We start from the raw sequence: 20,161 nt of genomic DNA, 5'->3' as shown, positions 1-20,161 counted from the left end.
AAGTTCTACTAAGAAATATCTAAATTTAATTAACACATATTATTTGATTAGAAATTTTCAGGAAATTGATACAAAATGCATGGGATTTTCTCGAGAGAAAAAACCACTCAACAAAATGAACATTGCAAACAATTTATAAAAATTCATATGAAAAAGCCAACAATTTGCCTACAGCAATTAAAAGCTAATCAAATCGTAAAATCAATTGACTGAATAAATTATTTTAAAACAAATAGATTTCCATCTAGACTTATTGTAGTGTGTAGCCAGTAAACAGTTGACTTAAATAAATTACTTTACTTAACAACACGATTTTTATTCAAAATCGTGATAATGTTTTCAAGATAAATGGACAAATATTTAAGTATACTACATAAATGATTTGAAATATTTTTTTAAAATTTTTAATAAATATCTTAAATACTTACATATATAAAATAATAAATCCTTTAACTGTGTTCTTGTGATTCTTTACAGCTTTTCAAATTAATCCATGGGTGGTTTGTTTTACTTTTCTAAAAGGCCCTAAGTAGTTGTCACTTTTTGCAGACAGTTGTGTGGGTGAGTTATTTAATAAATATTTATAATTTTTTAAAATTTTTTTTATTCACATTTGCTTTTGTTGTTTTTTTTTTCAATTTTCACTTAATTTTCTGTAAAAAAATACATTTACACGCTTAAATTTAAATCAACATTATATGTCGCCAATAAACTTTTTTTTCACTTCCTTCAAATAGCATTTTTGAACCAAAAGTCTTATTGAAAAAAAACACGATCAGTAAAGTTATCTCATATCAGTGATCAATAGGAAAATCTCAAAAACTCTTTAATCCTCATTAACTTGGTAAATTGATCTCTATCTGAGATCTCTTCATATATTATCGTTTTTATTCGATCTGCGATCACTCCAATCTAAAATCTTCAATAATTTCGAAAATAAGCATTAAATTAATCATGATCAATGATCATTCATGAGAATATATCAATAACTTAACAAATAGGAATTAAACCTGATCAGTTATAAGGTGATCAGTGATCAAAAACTGTTTAATTCTCATTAACTTGGTAAATTGATCTCTATCTGAGATCACCTTATAATTAACGTTTTTATTCGGTAAAAGGATTTGTGATCATTCATAGTATATAGTATGATCTGCGATCACTTCAGTTTAAGATGTTCAATAATTTCGAAAATAAGCATTAAATTAATCATGATCAGTGATAATTCATGCATGGGAATATATCAATAACTTAATAAATAGGAATTTAACCTGATCAGTTATAAGATGATCAGTGATTTCTATACAAAATTGAATCTATGAGCCACTTGATAAAAATAAAATGAAAATGATTCAAAATTTTGTTCAAAATAAGCTCTATCGACACATACGATTATGTGTAATGATCATACGATTATATTACATTAAAAGTATCGCGATCGATCGTGATCAGTTACATTTTTACATCAATATTTTCTTTTAGAAACTTTATTTCTGAATAAATTGTCATGATCTATGATCAATCACTAAAGATCTTAAATCGTTAAGAAATAAGCGTTTTATCGAAAAAGAAGAATCTCGATCTACGATCACACACGAAACGTAAAAAGTAGAACAATTTCAATTTTATGATTTAATTATTTTACGATCTCAATTTTATGCATTGTGGATCGTAGATCACTTGGTAAATAAGTGTTTAATTTAAAATTGCAATAATTAACACATTGTTTAATTAAGAAAACAAGCTCGATTGGCTCATACGATCAATATTTTATGATCATACAATCTTAAGAAAAGAGAAATAACTCGATCGATCGGTGATCAGTTACAATTTTCAATTGTTATTTTCTATTAGAAACTTTAAAGCTTTTATCGTTAATAATTTTTAAAATAAACAATTTTTCCAACAAGAATCTCGATCAGCGATCATGTGTATTTCTAAAAAAGTAGAACATTTGAAATTTTATGATTTTATACTTTAAAGATCTGTTATTTTTTAAAATAATCAATTTTGGATTTCATTTGATAAATAAGCTCGATTGGCTCACGATCAATGTTTAATGATCGTATGAACTTAAGACTAGAGAAATAATTTATCGATCGGTGATCAATTACAATTTTCAACTGATATTTTCTATAAGAAACTTTAAAGCTTTTATTTCTAAATAAATAATGTTGATCTGCGATCAGTAATCACTCACTAAAACTGTTAAATTGTTAACAACTTCTATGAAACAATTATCTCGATCGGCGATCATGCATATACAGAGGGAAAAAGAAATATTTACGGCTGGTACCAAATTGACACCAAACTGTTTTTAATTTTTCAATACCATCCGTTGTCAAAGTATATAAATACGTACAACAACACTATGTAATGTTGCCAACATTGCAACAATTCGTTGTCGATCTCTAAATTTTGTGCACATCCGTTGTCTAAATGTTAACAAATGTGGTAAGCTCACTATAGGCAACGGATTGTGTGTCAAGTGAGCTTACCACGTTTGTTAACATTTAGACAACGGATGTGCACAAAATTTAGAGATCGATGTTTATAAAATTTACATTTCGACAACGAATTGTTGCAATGTTGACAACGTTGCGTTGTCAAAATAAAACATTTGAAATTTTATGATTTAATACTTTTACGATCTGATTTTTTTTACAAAATAAACTGATTTCTTCAAACATTTTTCCTCGCTGTTGGTAGTAAATTTTGATGAACTATATATTCATAATATTATGTACTTGTACTAAATAAAATTTTATATATTTTTTTTAAATTTTCTCTCATTTTAAACATTTATGGAGGCAAATATCACTTTGAAGATTTAATTAACACTTCCGCAATATTATTTTTATTTTTTTCAATTATTATTCTCTTGTTACTTGAGATTTATTTTTCATTCTTTTTTTTTTCAAATTTATACTACATACTATTTTTTCCTTCTTTTAGACATAAATGAATTTCTGTTTTCTTGAACAAAAAAAAAAAAAAAAAAAAAAAAAAAAATAAAGAAAATTATTTTAAATTGAGTTTAAATGTGATTGTCACCGTTTTTGTGTATATAATGGAGTTTGGTGTCTTTTTTTCAGCTGCATTTTTTTTTATTTCATTTCAATTGATTTAATCTAAATCAAAAATCTTTTGTTAAATAAACAAGAAAAGAAAAAAAATCTTATTGCGGTTTAGTATTGCAATGCTCAGGGTGTGAGTTTTCTACAGATTTTCTAAAGAATTGTAAAGAAAATAAGTGCACTACTTGAACTCTTAGCAATTTAGAATGTATAGAAAGTTATTTGGTTAATGGAACGTGTTTAATTTAAATAGTTGTTTAATGTTGTTTTAAAAGAAGCTCCTTCATATGATCGAAATTGGAGCAAAACTATTTGCCTTGTAACTGAAGCATTTGCTAGAGGTATTTTAATGATAATTTACTTTTAATTAAGTTTTATTTTAGAAAAATTTTATTTTCAATAAATCTATTAATTGACTTTTAATAATCTGAAAATGACCCTAAAGCATTTCTATAAGGAAAAAAATTGTTATCATGTTTTCAAAATATAAATAATAATAATAATTTAGAGAATGCAGGCATAAAACAAACAAAATTAGATGATCTCAACTTTTTAAGTGCAATTTTATTATATTTATTTTTTTAAATATTTTGAATAAAGAGCTGCTTTATAAAGACAACACATTTACTATAATAATATTTGCCAGCAAGGCCCAGAATATATTAGAGTGAATAATAATTAGCAGCTGCAAAATAGATGAGAACACTTTTATAACTTTGTTGATCAAGTATGTATGTAGTAGTTGTCGATCAGTAGTCCCATCTCAATAAGAATCTTCAATTCCTTAAAATTTTGTAAATAAGTATTTGAGTTCGATCACTAATCAGTTGGAACATTACTTTGAGCATGAAAATTGAGCTTGATTAGTAAAATGAAAAGTAATATCAGATCAGTGATCACTTGGAAAATCTCAAAAATTCTATCTGAGATCACTTCATAAATTAATGTTTATTCGGTAAAGGGATTTGTGATCATTCATTGTAAGTAGTTCTGCGATCACTCCAGCTTAAAATCTTCAATAATCTCGAAAGTAAGCATTAAATTAATCATGATCAGTGATCATTCATGCATGGGAATATAACTTAATTTAACCTGATCAGTTATAAGGTGATCAGTGCTCAAAAACTCTTTAATCCTCATTAACTTTGTAAATTGATCTCTCTCTGAGATCACTTCATAAATTAACGTTTATTCGGTAAAAGGATTTGTAATCATTCATATTATGTAGTTCGATCTGCGATCATTCATAGTATGTTCGATCTGCGATCACTCCAGTTTAAAATCTTCAATAATCTCTAAAGTAAGCATTAAATTAATCATGACCAGTGATCATTCATGCGTGGGAATATATCAAAAACTTAATAAATCGGAATTTAACCTGAACAGTTATAAGGTGATCAGTGATCAAAAACTGTTTAATTCTCATTAACTTGGTAATTTGATCTCTCTCTCTGAAATCACTTCATAAATTAACGTTTATTCGGAAAAAGGATTTGTAATCATTCATACTATGTAGTTCGATCTGCGATCACTCCAGTTTAAAATTTTCAATAATCGGGAAAGTAAGCATTAAATTAATCATGATCAGTGATCATTTATGCATGGGAATATATCAAAAACTTAATAAATGGGAATTTAACCTGATCAGTTATAAGGTGATCACTCCCAATGGAAATAATAGGAAAATCTCAAAAACTGTTACTCCTCATTAACGCGATAAAGTGATCTCTATATGAGATCATTTCATAAATTAAAGTTTAATTGGTAACAGGATTTATGATCATTCATATTTCTGATCTTTGTCAATAAAAACTTAATAAAAATCCTGAAACCCTTATTAAATCCTAAACAAATGTTTGATAAAGGAAAACTGCTTGATCGGCGATCAACCCAAGCGATAACTTAGGTTATGTGAATATTAATCCCTTTGTGGAAACTGAGTTTAGTACGCCATTATTACTCTGGATCCTACCCGAACCATTTCGCGACACGACTAAAGAAGTTGATCGTTTTAATGTTTAGCCATAAGTCGTGCAGAAAATGTTTTACAATTGTCTTAATCTATGTTCCCCTTCGGGGACGGGCTTTGACAAAGAAAGTGGATAGGATATCATCGACTTCCTCTTCTTTTATGCTTTTGAAGATTTAAGCTCTTCTAGCAAGAAGAACAAAAGTCCTGTTCTCTCGAAAGTGTTGATAAAGTTGCGTCATTCTACAGGTATCCTCGATTGACCTCTTGGAACGTTCATTCTCATGAATCGATCACTTGCAGCTTCTTTTTGCAAGACTATCCATGTATCCACTGTCCATTGTATTATCTATTGATGCCCCAGAATCCACAAATATTCTATACTATGGAATATACCCGTCATTTCGTTCACTGCCCTACAGCGAAGAATGCACCAAGTTTGATGTCATATAATCACTATTAATAGCGGCTTAAGGCAGCTTCTTTTTGCAAGACTACCCATTGTATTATCTATTGATGACCCAGAATCTACAAAAATTCTATACTATGGAATGTACCCGTCATTTCGTTTAGAGATGCCCTATTGTGAAGTAACAAGTTTGATGTCATATAATCACTATTAATAGCGGCTTAAGACAGGCCTAGGACTGTATAATTTATGGAACCTAAGGCAATGTACAGCCTATTTTGTAGCTGATAGTTTAACTGGGCGCAACAAGAATCCCCGTTGCTTCAGAGCCATTAATGCAAAACTCCTGAGATTCATCACGGAGAATTTATTCCATCTCATTTTGAATCGTGTTCGATCTACACGGAGATATGTTCTCCCGCGTTATGGCCAAGTATATGTTTTTACTGCTATTTACTCTGATCTGTAGGTTAATTTGTAACAGCGCGATCGATTGCGATCAAGGTAAGTCTATGGCGGCAATGTTTAGCCAACATAAAGAAGAACTTTAGTTTGTTTATGCAGATACTTAGTAGAGTGGGAGTTAGCGTATGTAGAGGCTAAAGTTAAATGCCAAAGGAACTCTTGGACGCAACTGATTCTCTTGTTAGTAAAAGAAAAGCTATTTTTGCAAAACCTTTCGCCATTGTAGAAACGGTTATCTAATGATGACCCGGAATCCAGTAAAATCCTATTGGAATGTACGCGTCATCTAGTTAAGAGATGCTCGACATTGAGGTTCCAAGTTTGATGTCGTATAATTACTATTAATAGCGGATTAGAGCAGGCCTAAGGCCTGCTCTTTGCCTTAGGTTCTCTGTGGAACCTAAGGCAATTTATAGCTGTCGAGAATACTGTCCCAGGCCTGCTCTAGTTTAGCCGTCAGAAAAAAGTTTTCTTTTAAAGAAATTTCGTTACAGTGGGCGCAACAGAGAAGCTTAGCCGAGTCTATGTTTTTACTGCTATTTATGTAAGGACTCTGGGCTTTAAGACAGCTCCATTGTTTGCGATCAAAGTGGGTCTGTGATGGCAAGGTAAAACTTTAGTTAATCTATGCAGATTATAAAGTGTTTCCAGTGGGAGTTAGCGTATGTAGAAAGGACCTGGAATGTACCCGTCATCTACTTAAGAGATGCCCGACATTGAAGTTCCAAGTTAGATGCCGTATAATTACTATTAATAGCGGATTAGATCAGGCCTAGGGCAACAGCTATAAATTACCTTAGGTTCCGTAGAGAATACTGGCCTAGGCCTGTTCTAGTTTAGCCGTCAGAAAAAAGTTTTCTTTCAAAGAAATTTCGTTACAGTAGGAGCAACAGAGAAGCTTAGCCGAGTCTTTGTTTTTACTGCTATTTATGTAAAGACTCTGGGCTTTAAGATAGCGCCATCGTTCGCAATCAAAGTGGGTCTGTGGTGGCAAGGTAAAACTTTAGTTTAACTATGCAGATAATAAAGTGTTTAAAGTGGGGGTTAGCGTATGTAGAAAGGACCTATTTGGCTCAATTCTCAATACTTATCGATCAATACATCGTCAAACGACAGTAATAAGACTTCATACGATAAAAATATTTTTAACTAAATGAGAATTATAATGTTAATATGTTAAGGATTTGGTTGATTGTCAAATATCGCAATTTAATTTGATTTTCTTCCATAAATCTCTAGAATATTATCTATATATCCAATGATTTAAAAGTTAAAAATTATAATTTTCACGGTGGATCTATATATTTAAATTTGTTGTTGTAGTTTTCAATAACCATTGAAATATTTGGTAAAATATTCACAATTTTTATTTGTTTTTAATTTAAAATTCCAATTTAAAGAAAAAATGTATTTGAAGGAAGTCAAAGTCACGTCTCAATATTTTCACACTAAAAAACTTTGTACTTTATTGTTAATTATTTTTTTAAATATTTAAATAATATATTTTTAGTATTTTTTAATAAAACTATAGAAATTATATTTGCTATTTTTTCGGTAGTTAAGCAAATTGTCAACTACATTATTTTTTTTTTTTTCCAAAAAAAATTATATTTTTAACACAAACAATTTAAATAAATATTTATTTAAATGTTATATTTTTGATTCAAGTATTTATGCTCTTTTCAATTCCTTCTTTTGTGGAATTTTTCTTTAATATTTTTGTCAAACACTCAAATTATTTGTCAAACTTGTTAACACTTCATTTTTTCTTAAACCACAAGATTTTTTCAAAATTTTTTCCATTATTTTTTGTTTAAATATTTTATTGCTTTTCATATTTCATTTGTAATTTTTTATTAACACAAGATAAAAAAATATATTTAAAAAAAATATATTTTACTATTATTAAGTAATACCGCTAAACACACGTTCTCAATACACGAAGTTTTAAACTAAATGAAAAAAAAATCCACAGACGTTGAATAAAATTTATTTTTCATATGAGGAAAACCAAAAAAAAAAAAATCAACAGAAGAGAGATAACGATCGTTTTTATTACATTTAATGCGTTTAAATTACACAAGTTAAATGACACTTGATTATGAAAAATTATTTTATTTGATTCTTTTGTTATACTTGCTGCTGCTACTACAACTACTGGCTGTTGATTCTAATTTAAGTGCTTGAATTATAATAAAAACGAATGAGCAAACTGCTGCAGTTAACCAGATACTGCTTAATATATATATATTTTTAAATTTATTTACATTATTATTTTCACTTTTTTACACTTTTTCAAACTTTTTTCCACTTTAACACTACTACCAGAAGGAGATCCAACCGCACGATCGAACTGCAAAAATACGACTGATAAGCGTTTTTAAATTTAAGTTCTACTAAACCAACCATCCAGCCAGCCCATATTCATCCCAATTATTCATCTATCTAGTTACTCCGACCGTAGTCGTGGTAGTCTCTAATCTAAACATGTTGATGAAAGTGATATTGTTCGTCTCAGTTGTTTGTTTGTATGTGCGAGTATTTTTATAATGTTTAAATGTTAAGTGCAAATAGTGTAATATACACAATCAAATTGGTGTGCTTTTTTTCTTTCTCTAGCATGCAATAAAAAATAAATTTAGATAAAATTCTTAAGGTTAACTTAGCAACGACTGTATAGCACCCTTATGTTTAAAGGTGTGATTTATAGATTTCATATTTGTAAAGCTCTAATTAACAGGTGTGATCGAACAGTGATGATCTTACACCATATACACATGATAAAACGTTATTGTATTATGATCGTGGACATTTGTGTAAAATTGAAAAATTTCTGTTCATACCGTTGATCTCCGAAATATCGCAATATCTGCTCACACGCAATAATTTTTCTATTATTTGTTTAGCTAATCTAGTCTATAGTCTAGTCTATAGTCTAGTCTATAGTCTAGTCTATAGTTCTAGTCTATAGTCTAGTCTATAGTCTAGTCTATAGTCTAGTCTATAGTCTAGTCTATAGTCTAGTCTATAGTCTAGTCTATAGTCTAGTCTATAGTCTAGTCTAGTAGTCTAGTCTATAGTCTATCTATAGTCTAGTCTATAGTCTAGTCTATAGTCTAGTCTATAGTCTAGTCTATAGTCTAGTCTATAGTCTAGTCTATAGTCTAGTCTATAGTCTAGTCTATAGTCTAGTCTATAGTCTAGTCTATAGTCTAGTCTATAGTCTAGTCTATAGTCTAGTCTATAGTCTAGTCTATAGTAGTCTATAGTCTAGTCTATGTCTAGTCTATAGTCTAGTCTATAGTCTAGTCTAATAGTCTAGTCTATAGTCTAGTCTATAGTCTAGTCTATAGTGATAAGCCTAGTCTATAGTCTAGTCTATAGCTAGTCTATAGTCAGTCTATAGTCTAGTCAAGTCTAGTCTATAGTCTAGTCTATAGTCTAGTCTATAGTCTAGTCTATAGTCTAGGTCTATTAGTCTAGTCTATAGTCTAGTCTATAGTCTAGTCTATAGTCTAGTCTATAGTCTAGTCTATAGTCTAGTCTATAGTCTAGTCTATAGCTAGCTTAGTCTAGTCTATAGTCTAGTCTATAGTCTAGTCTAGTCTAGTCTATATCTAGTCTATAGTCTAGTCTATAGTCTAGTCTATAGTTTCTAGTCGTCTATAGTCTAGTCTATAGTCTATCTATAGTCTAGTCTATAGTCTAGTCTATAGTCTAGTCCTATAGTCTAGTCTATAGTCTAGTCTATAGTCTAGTCTATAGTCTAGTCTATAGTCTAGTCTATAGTCTAGTCTATAGTCTAGTCTATAGTCTAGTCTATAGTCTAGTCTATAGTCTAGTCTATAGTCTAGTCTATAGTCTATAGTCTAGTCTATAGTCTAGTCTATAGTCTAGATAGTCTAGTCTATAGTCTAGTCTATAGTCTAGTCTATAGTCTAGTCTATAGTCTAGTCTATAGTCTAGTCTATAGTCTAGTCTATAGTCCAGTCTATAGTCTGGTCTATAGTCTAGTCTAGCCTAGTCTAGTTTAGTCTAGTCTATAGTCTAGTCTAGTTTAGTCTAGTCTATAGTCTAGTCTATAGTCTAGTCTATAGTCTAGTCTATAGTCTAGTCTAAAGTCTAGTCTATAGTCTAGTCTATAGTCTAGTCTATAGTCTAGTCTATAGTCTAGTCTATAGTCTAGTCTATAGTCTAGTCTATAGTCTAGTCTATAGTCTAGTCTATAGTCTAGTCTATAGTCTAGTCTATAGTCTAGTCTATAGTCTAGTCTATAGTCTAGTCTATAGTCTAGTCTATAGTCTAGTCTATAGTCTAGTCTATAGTCTAGTCTAATAGTCTAGTCTATAGTCTAGTCTATAGTCTAGTCTATAGTCTAGTCTATAGTCTAGTCTATAGTCTAGTCTATAGTCTAGTCTATAGTCTAGTCTATAGTCTAGTCTATAGGTCTAGTCTATAGTCTAGTCTATAGTCTAGTCTATAGTCTAGTCTATAGTCTAGTCTATAGTCTAGTCTATAGTCTAGTTATAGTCTAGTCTATAGTCTAGTCTATAGTCTAGTCTATAGTCTAGTCTATAGTCTAGTCTAGTCTAGTCTAGTCTAGTCTATAGTCTAGTCCTATAGTCTAGTCTATAGTCAGTCTATAGTCTAGTCTATAGTCTAGTCTATAGTCTAGTCTATAGTCTAGTCTATAGTCTAGTCTATAGTCTAGTCTATAGTCTAGTCTATAGTCTAGTCTATAGTCTAGTCTATAGTCTAGTCTATAGTCTAGTCTATAGTCTAGTCTATAGTCTAGTCTATAGTCTAGTCTATAGTCTAGTCTATAGTCTAGTCTATAGTCTAGTTCTAGTAGTCTAAGTCTAGTCTATAGTCTAGTCTATAGTCTAGTCTATAGTCTAGTCTATAGTCTAGTCTATAGTCTAGTCTATAGTCTAGTCTATAGTCTAGTCTATAGTCTAGTCTATAGTCTAGTCTATAGTCTAGTCTATAGTCTAGTCTATAGTCTAGTCTATAGTCTAGTCTATAGGTCTAGTCTATAGTCTAGTCTATAGTCTAGTCTATAGTCTAGTCTATAGTCTAGTCTATAGTCTAGTCTATAGTCTAGTCTATAGTCTAGTCTATAGTCTAGTCTATAGTCTAGTCTAGTAGTCTAGTCTAGTCTATAGTCTAGTCTCTAGTCTAGTCTATAGTCTAGTCTATAGTCTAGTCTATAGTCTAGTCTATAGTCTAGTCTATAGTCTAGTCTATAGTCTAGTCTATAGTCTAGTCTATAGTCTAGTCTATAGTCTAGTCTAGTAGTCTATAGTCTAGTCTATAGTCTAGTCTATAGTCCAGTCTATAGTCTGGTCTATAGTCTAGTCTAGCCTAGTCTAGTTTAGTCTAGTCTATAGTCTAGTCTAGTTTAGTCTAGTCTATAGTCTAGTCTATAGTCTAGTCTAAAGTCTAGTCTATAGTCTAGTCTATAGTCTAGTCTATAGTCTAGTCTATAGTCTAGTCTATAGTCTAGTCTATAGTCTAGTCTATAGTCTAGTCTATAGTCTAGTCTATAGTCTAGTCTATAGTCTAGTCTAAAGTCTAGTCTATAGTCTAGTCTATAGTCTAGTCTATAGTCTAGTCTATAGTCTAGTCTAGTCTAGTCTATAGTCTAGTCTAAAGTCTAGTCTACTAGTCTAGTCTATAGTCTAGTCTATAGTCTAGTCTATAGTCTTAGTCTATAGTCTAGTCTATAGTCTAGTCTATTAGTCTATAGTCCTAGTCTATGTCTAGTCTAGTCTAGTCTATAGTCTAGTCTATAGTCTAGTCTATAGTCTAGTCTATAGTTCTAGTCTATAGTCTAGTCTATAGTCTAGTCTATAGTCTAGTCTATAGTCTAGTCTATGTCTAGTCTAGTTAGTCTATAGTCTAGTCTATTAGTCTAGTCTATAGTCTAGTCTATAGTCTAGTCTATAGTCTAGTCTAGTCTATAGTCTAGTCTATAGTCTAGTCTATAGTCTAGTCTATAGTCTAGTCTATAGTCTAGCTAGAGTCGAGCTATAGTCTAGTCTATAGTCTAGTCTATAGTCTAGTCTATAGTCTAGTCTATAGTCTAGTCTATGTCTAGTCTATAGTCTAGTCTATAGTCTAGTCTATAGTCTAGTCTATAGTCTAGTCTATAGTCTAGTCTATAGTCAGTCTATAGTCTAGTCTATAGTCTAGTCTATAGTCTAGTCTATAGTCCTAGTCTATAGTCTAGTCTATAGTCTAGCTATAGTCTAGTCTATTAGTCTAGTCTATAGTCTAGTCTATAGTCTAGTCTATAGTCTAGTCTATAAGTCTAGTCTATAGTCTAGTCTATTATAGTCTAGTCTATAGTCTAGTCTATAGTCTAGTCTATAGTCTAGTCTATAGTCTAGTCTATTCTATAGTCTATTCTATAGTCTAGTCTATAGTCTAGTCTATAGTCTAGTCCTATATCTAGTCTATAGTCTAGCTATAGTTTAGTCTATAGTTGTCTATAGTCTAGTCTATAGTCTAGTCTATAGGCTAGTCTATAGTCTCAGATCTATAGTCCAGTCTATAGTCTAGTCTATAGTCTAGTCTATAGTCTAGTCTATAGTCTAGTCTATAGTCTAGTCTATAGTCTAGTCTATAGTCTAGTCTATAGTCTAGTCTATAGTCTAGTCTATAGTCTAGTCTATAGTCTAGTCTATAGCTCTAGTCTATAGTCTAGTCTATAGTCTAGTCTATAGTCTAGTCTATAGTCTAGTCTATAGTCTAGTCTATAGTCTAGTCTATAGTCTAGTCTAGTCTATAGTTTAGTCTATAGTCTAGTCTATAGTCATCTATAGTCTATATAGTCTAGTCTATAGTCTAGTCTATAGTCTGGTCTATAGTCTAGCCTATAGTCCAGTCTATAGTCTGGTCTAGTCTAGTCTAGTCTAGTCTAGTCTAGTCTAGCCTAGCCTAGTCTAGTCTACTCTACTCCATAGTCTAGTCTATAGTCTAGTCTAGTCTTAGTCTATAGTCTAGTCTATAGTCTAGTCTATAGTCTAGTCTATAGTCTAGTCTATAGTCTAGTCTATAGTCTAGTCTATAGTCTAGTCTATAGTCTAGTCTATAGTCTAGTCTATAGTCTAGTCTATAGTCTAGTCTATAGTCTAGTCTATAGTCTAGTCTATAGTCTAGTCTATAGTCTAGTCTATAGTCTAGTCTATAGTCTAGTCTATAGTCTAGTCTATAGTCTAGTCTATAGTCTAGTCTATAGTCTAGTCTATAGTCTAGTCTATAGTCTAGTCTATAGTCTAGTCTATAGTCTAGTCTATAGTCTAGTCTATAGTCTAGTCTATAGTCTAGTCTATAGTCTAGTCTATAGTCTAGTCTATAGTCTAGTCTATAGTCTAGTCTATAGTCTAGTCTATAGTCTAGTCTATAGTCTAGTCTATAGTCTAGTCTATAGTCTAGTCTATAGTCTAGTCTATAGTCTAGTCTATAGTCTAGTCTATAGTCTAGTCTATAGTCTAGTCTATAGTCTAGTCTATAGTCTAGTCTATAGTCTAGTCTATAGTCTAGTCTATAGTCTAGTCTATAGTCTAGTCTATAGTCTAGTCTATAGTCTAGTCTATAGTCTAGTCTATAGTCTAGTCTATAGTCTAGTCTAAAGTCTAGTCTATAGTCTAGTCTATAGTCTAGTCTATAGTCTAGTCTATAGTCTAGTCTATAGTCTAGTCTATAGTCTAGTCTATAGTCTAGTCTATAGTCTAGTCTATAGTCTGGTCTATAGTCTAGTCTATAGTCTAGTCTATAGTCTAGTCTATAGTCTAGTCTATAGTTTAGTCTATAGTCTAGTCTATAGTCTAGTCTATAGGCTAGTCTATAGTCTAGTCTATAGTCTAGTCTATAGTCTAGTCTATAGTCTAGTCTATAGTCTGGTCTATATTCTATCTATAGTCTAGTCTATAGTATAGTATATAGTCTAGTCTATAGTCTTGTCTATTGTCTTGTCTATAGTCTAGTCTATAGTCTAGTCCATAGTCTAGTCCATAGTCTAGTCTATAGTCTAGTCTATAGTCTAGTCTATAGTCTAGTCTATAGTCTATTCTATAGTCTAGTCTATAGTCTAGTCCAATCGACAAAAATTTGTCGATAAACCGATCGACGTTAAAGTTTTAATGCCCTTATGCATAGTGTAGTATATAGTCTTGTCTATAGTCTAAATTATGGTCTAGTTTCAATTATTTGATTAATAGCGTTGGAAAGGTCAGAGAAATAGCTTTAATTTGAAATGTATTAGCTATTTATGGTCTAGAGAGATAAAATGTCTTGTAGTGATATTGTCTTATGGAATTGTTCCAATTTGGTGTTCTTAAGATATTCGTGTTTTGCGAAAGTTTGATGTCAGTAGATGTGCGGACAGACATAAGCGTTTCATCGATATATGTATGTGTCTTTCTTTTCAAGGGATAAGAAACTATTATTCTGGGAAATGATGCAAAAAAATGTGGGTTTTATGGAAGTTTTAAGATGGCAATACTTGGGTTTGTATATGCATATATACGTGTCTGTGTGAGAGATTTTCTCTATTTATTAACAATAGAATCTGTAATAAATATTTATGGACTGAGTATAGATAATGCAGTACGTCACAAATATTACATGAAGTTCAACGTATAAATGACATAAAATGAGATTAAAAACAATTTATTTATAAGAATATTATAAATTCAATTAAATAATTGTTTAAAAGTTTTTTTAAACATATTTTTTTCGCTTACGGACGGTGTTTTGGTTTTTTATATTTCAACAATCAATTTTAATACTTAAATAATTTATAACAGATTTTTTTATATTTTAATTTTTTTAATAAAATTTATTGGTGTAATGAACTATTTAACCAAAGAATATATACACATATTTATATGCAACATTTAAATTACAACAAAAACATTTTATGAAAATTAACATTATTTTCATTTGGACACGTTACAACTTCATTGTTCTACAACAATTGCAACAATTAATCATGGAGCTGGGGAGGCTGTTGCTGTTGGGTGGAACCATGGTTGATGTCAACCATAAATTTATGGTTGATATTGTTTTTTTATTATTACAATTTTTTTTCAAGTATTTTACAAATTAAATTATAATTAGCAAAAAAAAAAAAAAAATACAAACAATTATAACAAAAGTTTTAACATGATACGAGTACAATTATTCGAAGTTCATTTACATTTGAGTAGACAAATTAATTCATCTAATTAGTTATAAATAACGTCATAATTAAATAAATTTATACATTTCAAATTACTGTTAGCAAAATAAAAACAATTGTTGCAGTAGAACTGGTAGTAGCAGTAGTGGGTGCTGCTAAATTGGTAACGATCTAAAAGCCTCAGGTGTGGTTGTTTATCCATACAAAAGACCACAATTATTTCAACATTTGGTTAGCACTACTACTGAGTTTATAATAAATGTATTTAACAATAGAAAATTGTTTTATTAACAACTAATATGACCACAATTGCAATGTTTATAAAACATCAAATTTACATTATGAGCCCATTGAATTTAATCCTGAAATCACAAATTGGAACCTCCCTCCACACCCAAAACATATTTATAGTACAACTTGTTATACTGCTCGAGGAAAACAAAAGTTAATATCGTATGTGGGGTAATACGAGCAAAATAGGGAGTAAAACCTTTCCACAAAGCCAACACACCCTCTTTCCTCAAAATTTTTACCAAAACATCCACTGTTCCCGAATATTCCGGCTTAGTTCCCGCGGCAATTTTCATATTTTGTATTCTAGTCTTAGCAATATCCAAAGGCATTGAGGCCACAGAAGTTAAAAGTCCTGAACAGAAACTTGCTGCCACATGTAAACCAAAACCTTGTGACATTTGGAAAGGGCCTTGCTGTAGATAATTTTTAACTTGACTATATGAAGCCAATTGACACATATTTACTACCATGGCTCTGCCGACAGTGGGTAGGCAACCTCGCCATAAACCCGACAAACCTTCTTCCTTGAGTATACGCCACAAGGCATCTACGACATTTTTGTAATTTCTTCTCTCACTCTCCGGTAACCTACCATCGGTTACCATACGTATCAAAGCCACCTCTGCGGGATTACCAATAAAAGCTCCTGCAGCTCCGGCCATTATACCCATAGACATACTAGCCGCCACTGTAGGGACTTGCTGCCTGTTTCTTCTATACAAATCTATTAAAATTTGATAAACCCCCATTCGAGTGGTAGTATAGGAGGCCTGTCTTAGTAAACCTGCTCCCAGACCTTGCCAGCACTTTAATAGACCCTCATTTTTTATCACTTTCAAAAGACAATCTAAAGAATTCTTATAGTCTCTTGTTTTACCACCCCGCTCCTGCCATTTGCATGCGTGTTTTAACTAAATCCATGGGTTGTACGAAACAAGTTGCTGTCATGCCAGCACCACCACCTATAACGAATTTCATATAATTGGGCATTTCTTCGTCTCAGCCATGATTTGAAATTTGGGTTGCAACAGGAATTTGGAAGACAATTCAATTTTTTTAGCCGAAATTATAATTTTGTTTATTATATTTTAATTTTAGTTTAATGTAAATTAGTGTTGTAAATTGATAAATTGTTTATGTTTTTATTATATGCCAGGGAACAGAACTGAACTAGAATTGAACTAGAACTGAACTAGAACTGAACTAGAACTGAACTAGAACTGAACTAGAACTGAACTAGAACTGAACTAGAACTGAACTAGAACTGAACTAGAACTGAACTAGAACTGAACTAGAACTGAACTAACTGAACTAGAACTGAACTAGAACTGACTGAACTAGAACTGAACTAGAACTGAACTAGAACTGAACTAGAACTGAACTAGAACTGAACTAGAACTGAACTAGAACTGAACTAGAACTGAACTAGAACTGAACTAGAACTGAACTAGAACTGAACTAGAACTGAACTAGAACTGAACTAGAACTGAACTAGAACTGAACTAGAACTGAACTAGAACTGAATAGAACTGAACTAGAACTGAACTAGAACTGAACTAGAACTGAACTAGAACTGAACTAGAACTGAACTAGAACTGAACTAGAACTGAACTAGAACTGAACTAGAACTGAACTAGAACTGAACTAGAATTGAACTAGAATTGAACTAGAACTGAACTAGAACTGAACTAGTACTGAATTAGAACTGAACTAGAACTGAACTAAACTGAACTAGAACTGAACTAGAACTGAACTAGAACTGAACTAGAACTGAACTAGAACTGAACTAGAACTGAACTAGAACTGAACTAGAACTGAACTAGAACTGAACTAGAACTGAACTAGAACTGAACTAGAACTGAACTAGAACTGAACTAGAACTGAACTAGAACTGAACTAGAACTGAACTAGAACTGAACTAGAACTGAACTAGAACTGAACTAGAACTAACTAGAACTGAACTAGAACTGAACTAGAACTGAACTAGAACTGAACTAGAACTGAACTAGAACTGAACTAGAACTGACTAGAACTGACGAACGGAACTAGAACTGAACTAGAACTGAACTAGAACTGAACTAGAACTGAACTAGAACTGAACTAGAACTGAACTAGAACTGAACTAGAATGAACTAGAACTGAACTGAACTGAACTAGAACTGAACTAGAACTGAACTAGAACTGAACTAGAACTGAACTAGAACTGAACTAGAACTGACTAAACTGAACTAGAACTGAACTAGAACTGAACTAGAACTGAACTAGAACTGAACTAGAACTGAACTAGAACTGAACTAGAACTGACTAGAACTGAACTAGAACTGAAGCTAGAACTGAACTAGAACTGAACTAGAACTGAACTAGAACTGAACTAGAACTGAACTAGAACTGAACTAGAACTGAACTAGAACTGAACTAGAACTGAACTAGAACTGAACTAGAACTGAACTAGAACTGAACTAGAACTGAACTAGAACTGAACTAGAACTGAACTAGAACTGAACTAGAACTGAACTAGAACTGAACTAGAACTGAACTAGAACTGAACTAGAACTGAACTAGAACTGAACTAGAACTTGAACTAGAACTGAACTAGAACTGAACTAGAACTGAACTAGAACTGAACTAGAACTGAACTAGAACTGAACTAGAACTGAACTAGAACTGAACTAGAACTGAACTAGAACTGAACTAGAACTGAACTAGAACTGAACTAGAACTGAACTAGAACTGAACTAGAAACTAGAACTGAAACTAGAACTGAACTAGAACTGAACTAGAAACTGAACTAGAACTGAACTAGAACTGAACTAGAACTGAACTAGAACTGAACTAGAACTGAACTAGAACTGAACTAGAACTGAACTAGAACTAGAACTAGAACTGAACTAGAACTGAACTAGAACTGAACTAGAACTGAACTAGAACTGAACTAGAACTGAACTAGAACTGAACTAGAACTGAACTAGAACTGAACTAGAACTGAACTAGAACTGAACTAGAACTGAACTAGAACTGAACTAGAACTGAACTAGAACTGAACTAGAACTGAACTAGAACTGAACTAGAACTGAACTAGAACTGAACTAGAACTGAACTAGAACTGAACTAGAACTGAACTAGAACTGAACTAGAACTGAACTAGAACTGAACTAGAACTGAACGAGAACTGAACTAGAACGAAATCGAAAATTTTTTAAAATTTTTAAATATTTCTCTATTTACAGAAGATTTTCGAAAAAGGCGATATTTTAAAAATTTTCACGTTTTCGCAAAATTTTTGAAATTTTCAGAATGTTTAGAAACTATTTTTATTTGTTGTTAAAAATATATTAGAACGAACTGAACAAAACTATTTTTTTTTACAAACTTGAACCACCCTCAGTGCCCAAAACATATTTATAATACAATTTATTATACTGCTCCAGAAAGACGAAAATCAATATAGTTAAAGGCGTCAAACGGGCAAAATACGGGGTAAAACCTTTCCATAAAGCCAATGGTCCTTCGTTACGACACACCCTTACTAGAACGTCTATGGTACCGGAGTATTCTGGTTTTGCCCCGGGCGCAGTCTTCATATTTTGTATACGAGTCTTAGCAATATCCATGGGGAGTGATGCTATTGATGTAAGAAGGCCTGAAAAAGAACTAGCACCAACATGCACACCAAAACCTTCTTTCATTTGTAGAGGTCCTTTTTGTAAATAGTTTTTCGCTTGACTATAGGAAGCCAATTGGCACATGTTTACAATCATGGCTCGACCCACCGTGGGTAGACAACCTTTCCATAGCCCCGGCAAACCCTCTTCTTTAAGAATCCTTGTTAATGCATCGGCTACATTTTTATAATTTCTTCTTTCAGCTGGTGGCAATTTACCATCGGTTACCATACGTATGAGGGCCACATCGGCTGGATTTCCTACAAAAGCACCAACGGCTCCCGCCATTATGCCCATACCCATACTTGCCGGTACTGTGGGGGCATGTTGAGTATGGTTTTTATAGGCTTCTATTAAATTCTGATAAACCCCCATTCTTGCCGTAGTATAGGTAGCCTGTCTTAATAAACCAGCTCCCAGACCATGCCAACACTTTAGTAAACCTTCATTTTTCAGCACTTTCATTAGACAGTCCAAGGAATTTTTGTATTCACTCTCCTTGCCACCAATACCAGCCATTTGCATGCGAGTTTTAACCAAATCCATGGGTTGTACAAATAGTAATCCGGTCATACCAGAAGCACCACCGATTATAAATTTCACATAGTTGGGCATTTTCTTTTCTTCGGTCATGTTGGTTTTGGTTTTTTTGAGGTTTTAATTTTTTGAATGCTTTTTTTTAATTCAACGGAAATTTTTAATGAAAGAAAATCAAAATTTTGAAAAGTTGTTGAAATAACTTAATGTTATAAAAAACAAATTGTAATAGAATTCTAAGGGTTTTATCATAAAAATTTTGCTTCATTATACCACGATTGCGATGTTGGTAAATAAAAGGAAAACAATTTGGAATTTTGGTCTGATGTCAGGGCTACAGAATGATCTAAAGTCTTAACTATTGACTGATCTACAGTCAAGACTATAGGTTGATCTATAGGCTGTTCTTTAATCAAGTGTATGGGCTAATCTATTGAGACTATAGACTGATATATAGTCAATAGTATAATCTGATCTATAGTCAAGACTATATACTCATTTATAATCAAGACTATAGACTAACCTATAGTCAAGACTATAGACTAACCTATAGTCAAGACT

The 20,161-nt window shown here is 31.9% G+C and overlaps 1 protein-coding gene, 1 long non-coding RNA gene and 1 pseudogene across 2 annotated transcripts; all 3 read right to left on the bottom strand.

Annotated features, from left to right (window-relative positions):
* Positions 1-593: 593 nt before the first annotated feature.
* On the bottom strand, positions 594-8,376 carry LOC119611209. Its single transcript, XR_005232052.1, has 2 exons — positions 8,188-8,376; positions 594-653 (listed from the first exon to the last, which is right to left on the bottom strand). It is a non-coding gene; the product is annotated as an uncharacterized LOC119611209 (long non-coding RNA).
* Positions 8,377-14,966: 6,590 nt separating this feature from the next.
* LOC119611207 lies at positions 14,967-16,510 on the bottom strand (annotated as a pseudogene).
* A 2,191-nt stretch (positions 16,511-18,701) lies between these two features.
* On the bottom strand, positions 18,702-19,806 carry LOC119611206 (mitochondrial 2-oxoglutarate/malate carrier protein-like). The gene has a single exon (XM_037966707.1). The coding sequence runs from the start codon at positions 19,694-19,696 to the stop codon at positions 18,764-18,766; it is 933 nt and encodes a 310-aa protein (XP_037822635.1). The 5' UTR covers positions 19,697-19,806; the 3' UTR covers positions 18,702-18,763.
* Between the last annotated feature and the right edge of the window lie 355 nt (positions 19,807-20,161).

The sequence above is a fragment of the Lucilia sericata genome, unplaced genomic scaffold (assembly GCF_015586225.1).
Source record: "Lucilia sericata isolate MDLA Ls3-8-SP2 unplaced genomic scaffold, ASM1558622v1 Contig001390F_arrow, whole genome shotgun sequence".
NCBI lineage: Eukaryota > Metazoa > Arthropoda > Insecta > Diptera > Calliphoridae > Lucilia > Lucilia sericata.
The sequence above is the reverse complement of the archived record's forward strand: the minus strand, read 5'-3'. Positions and strand labels throughout refer to the sequence as shown.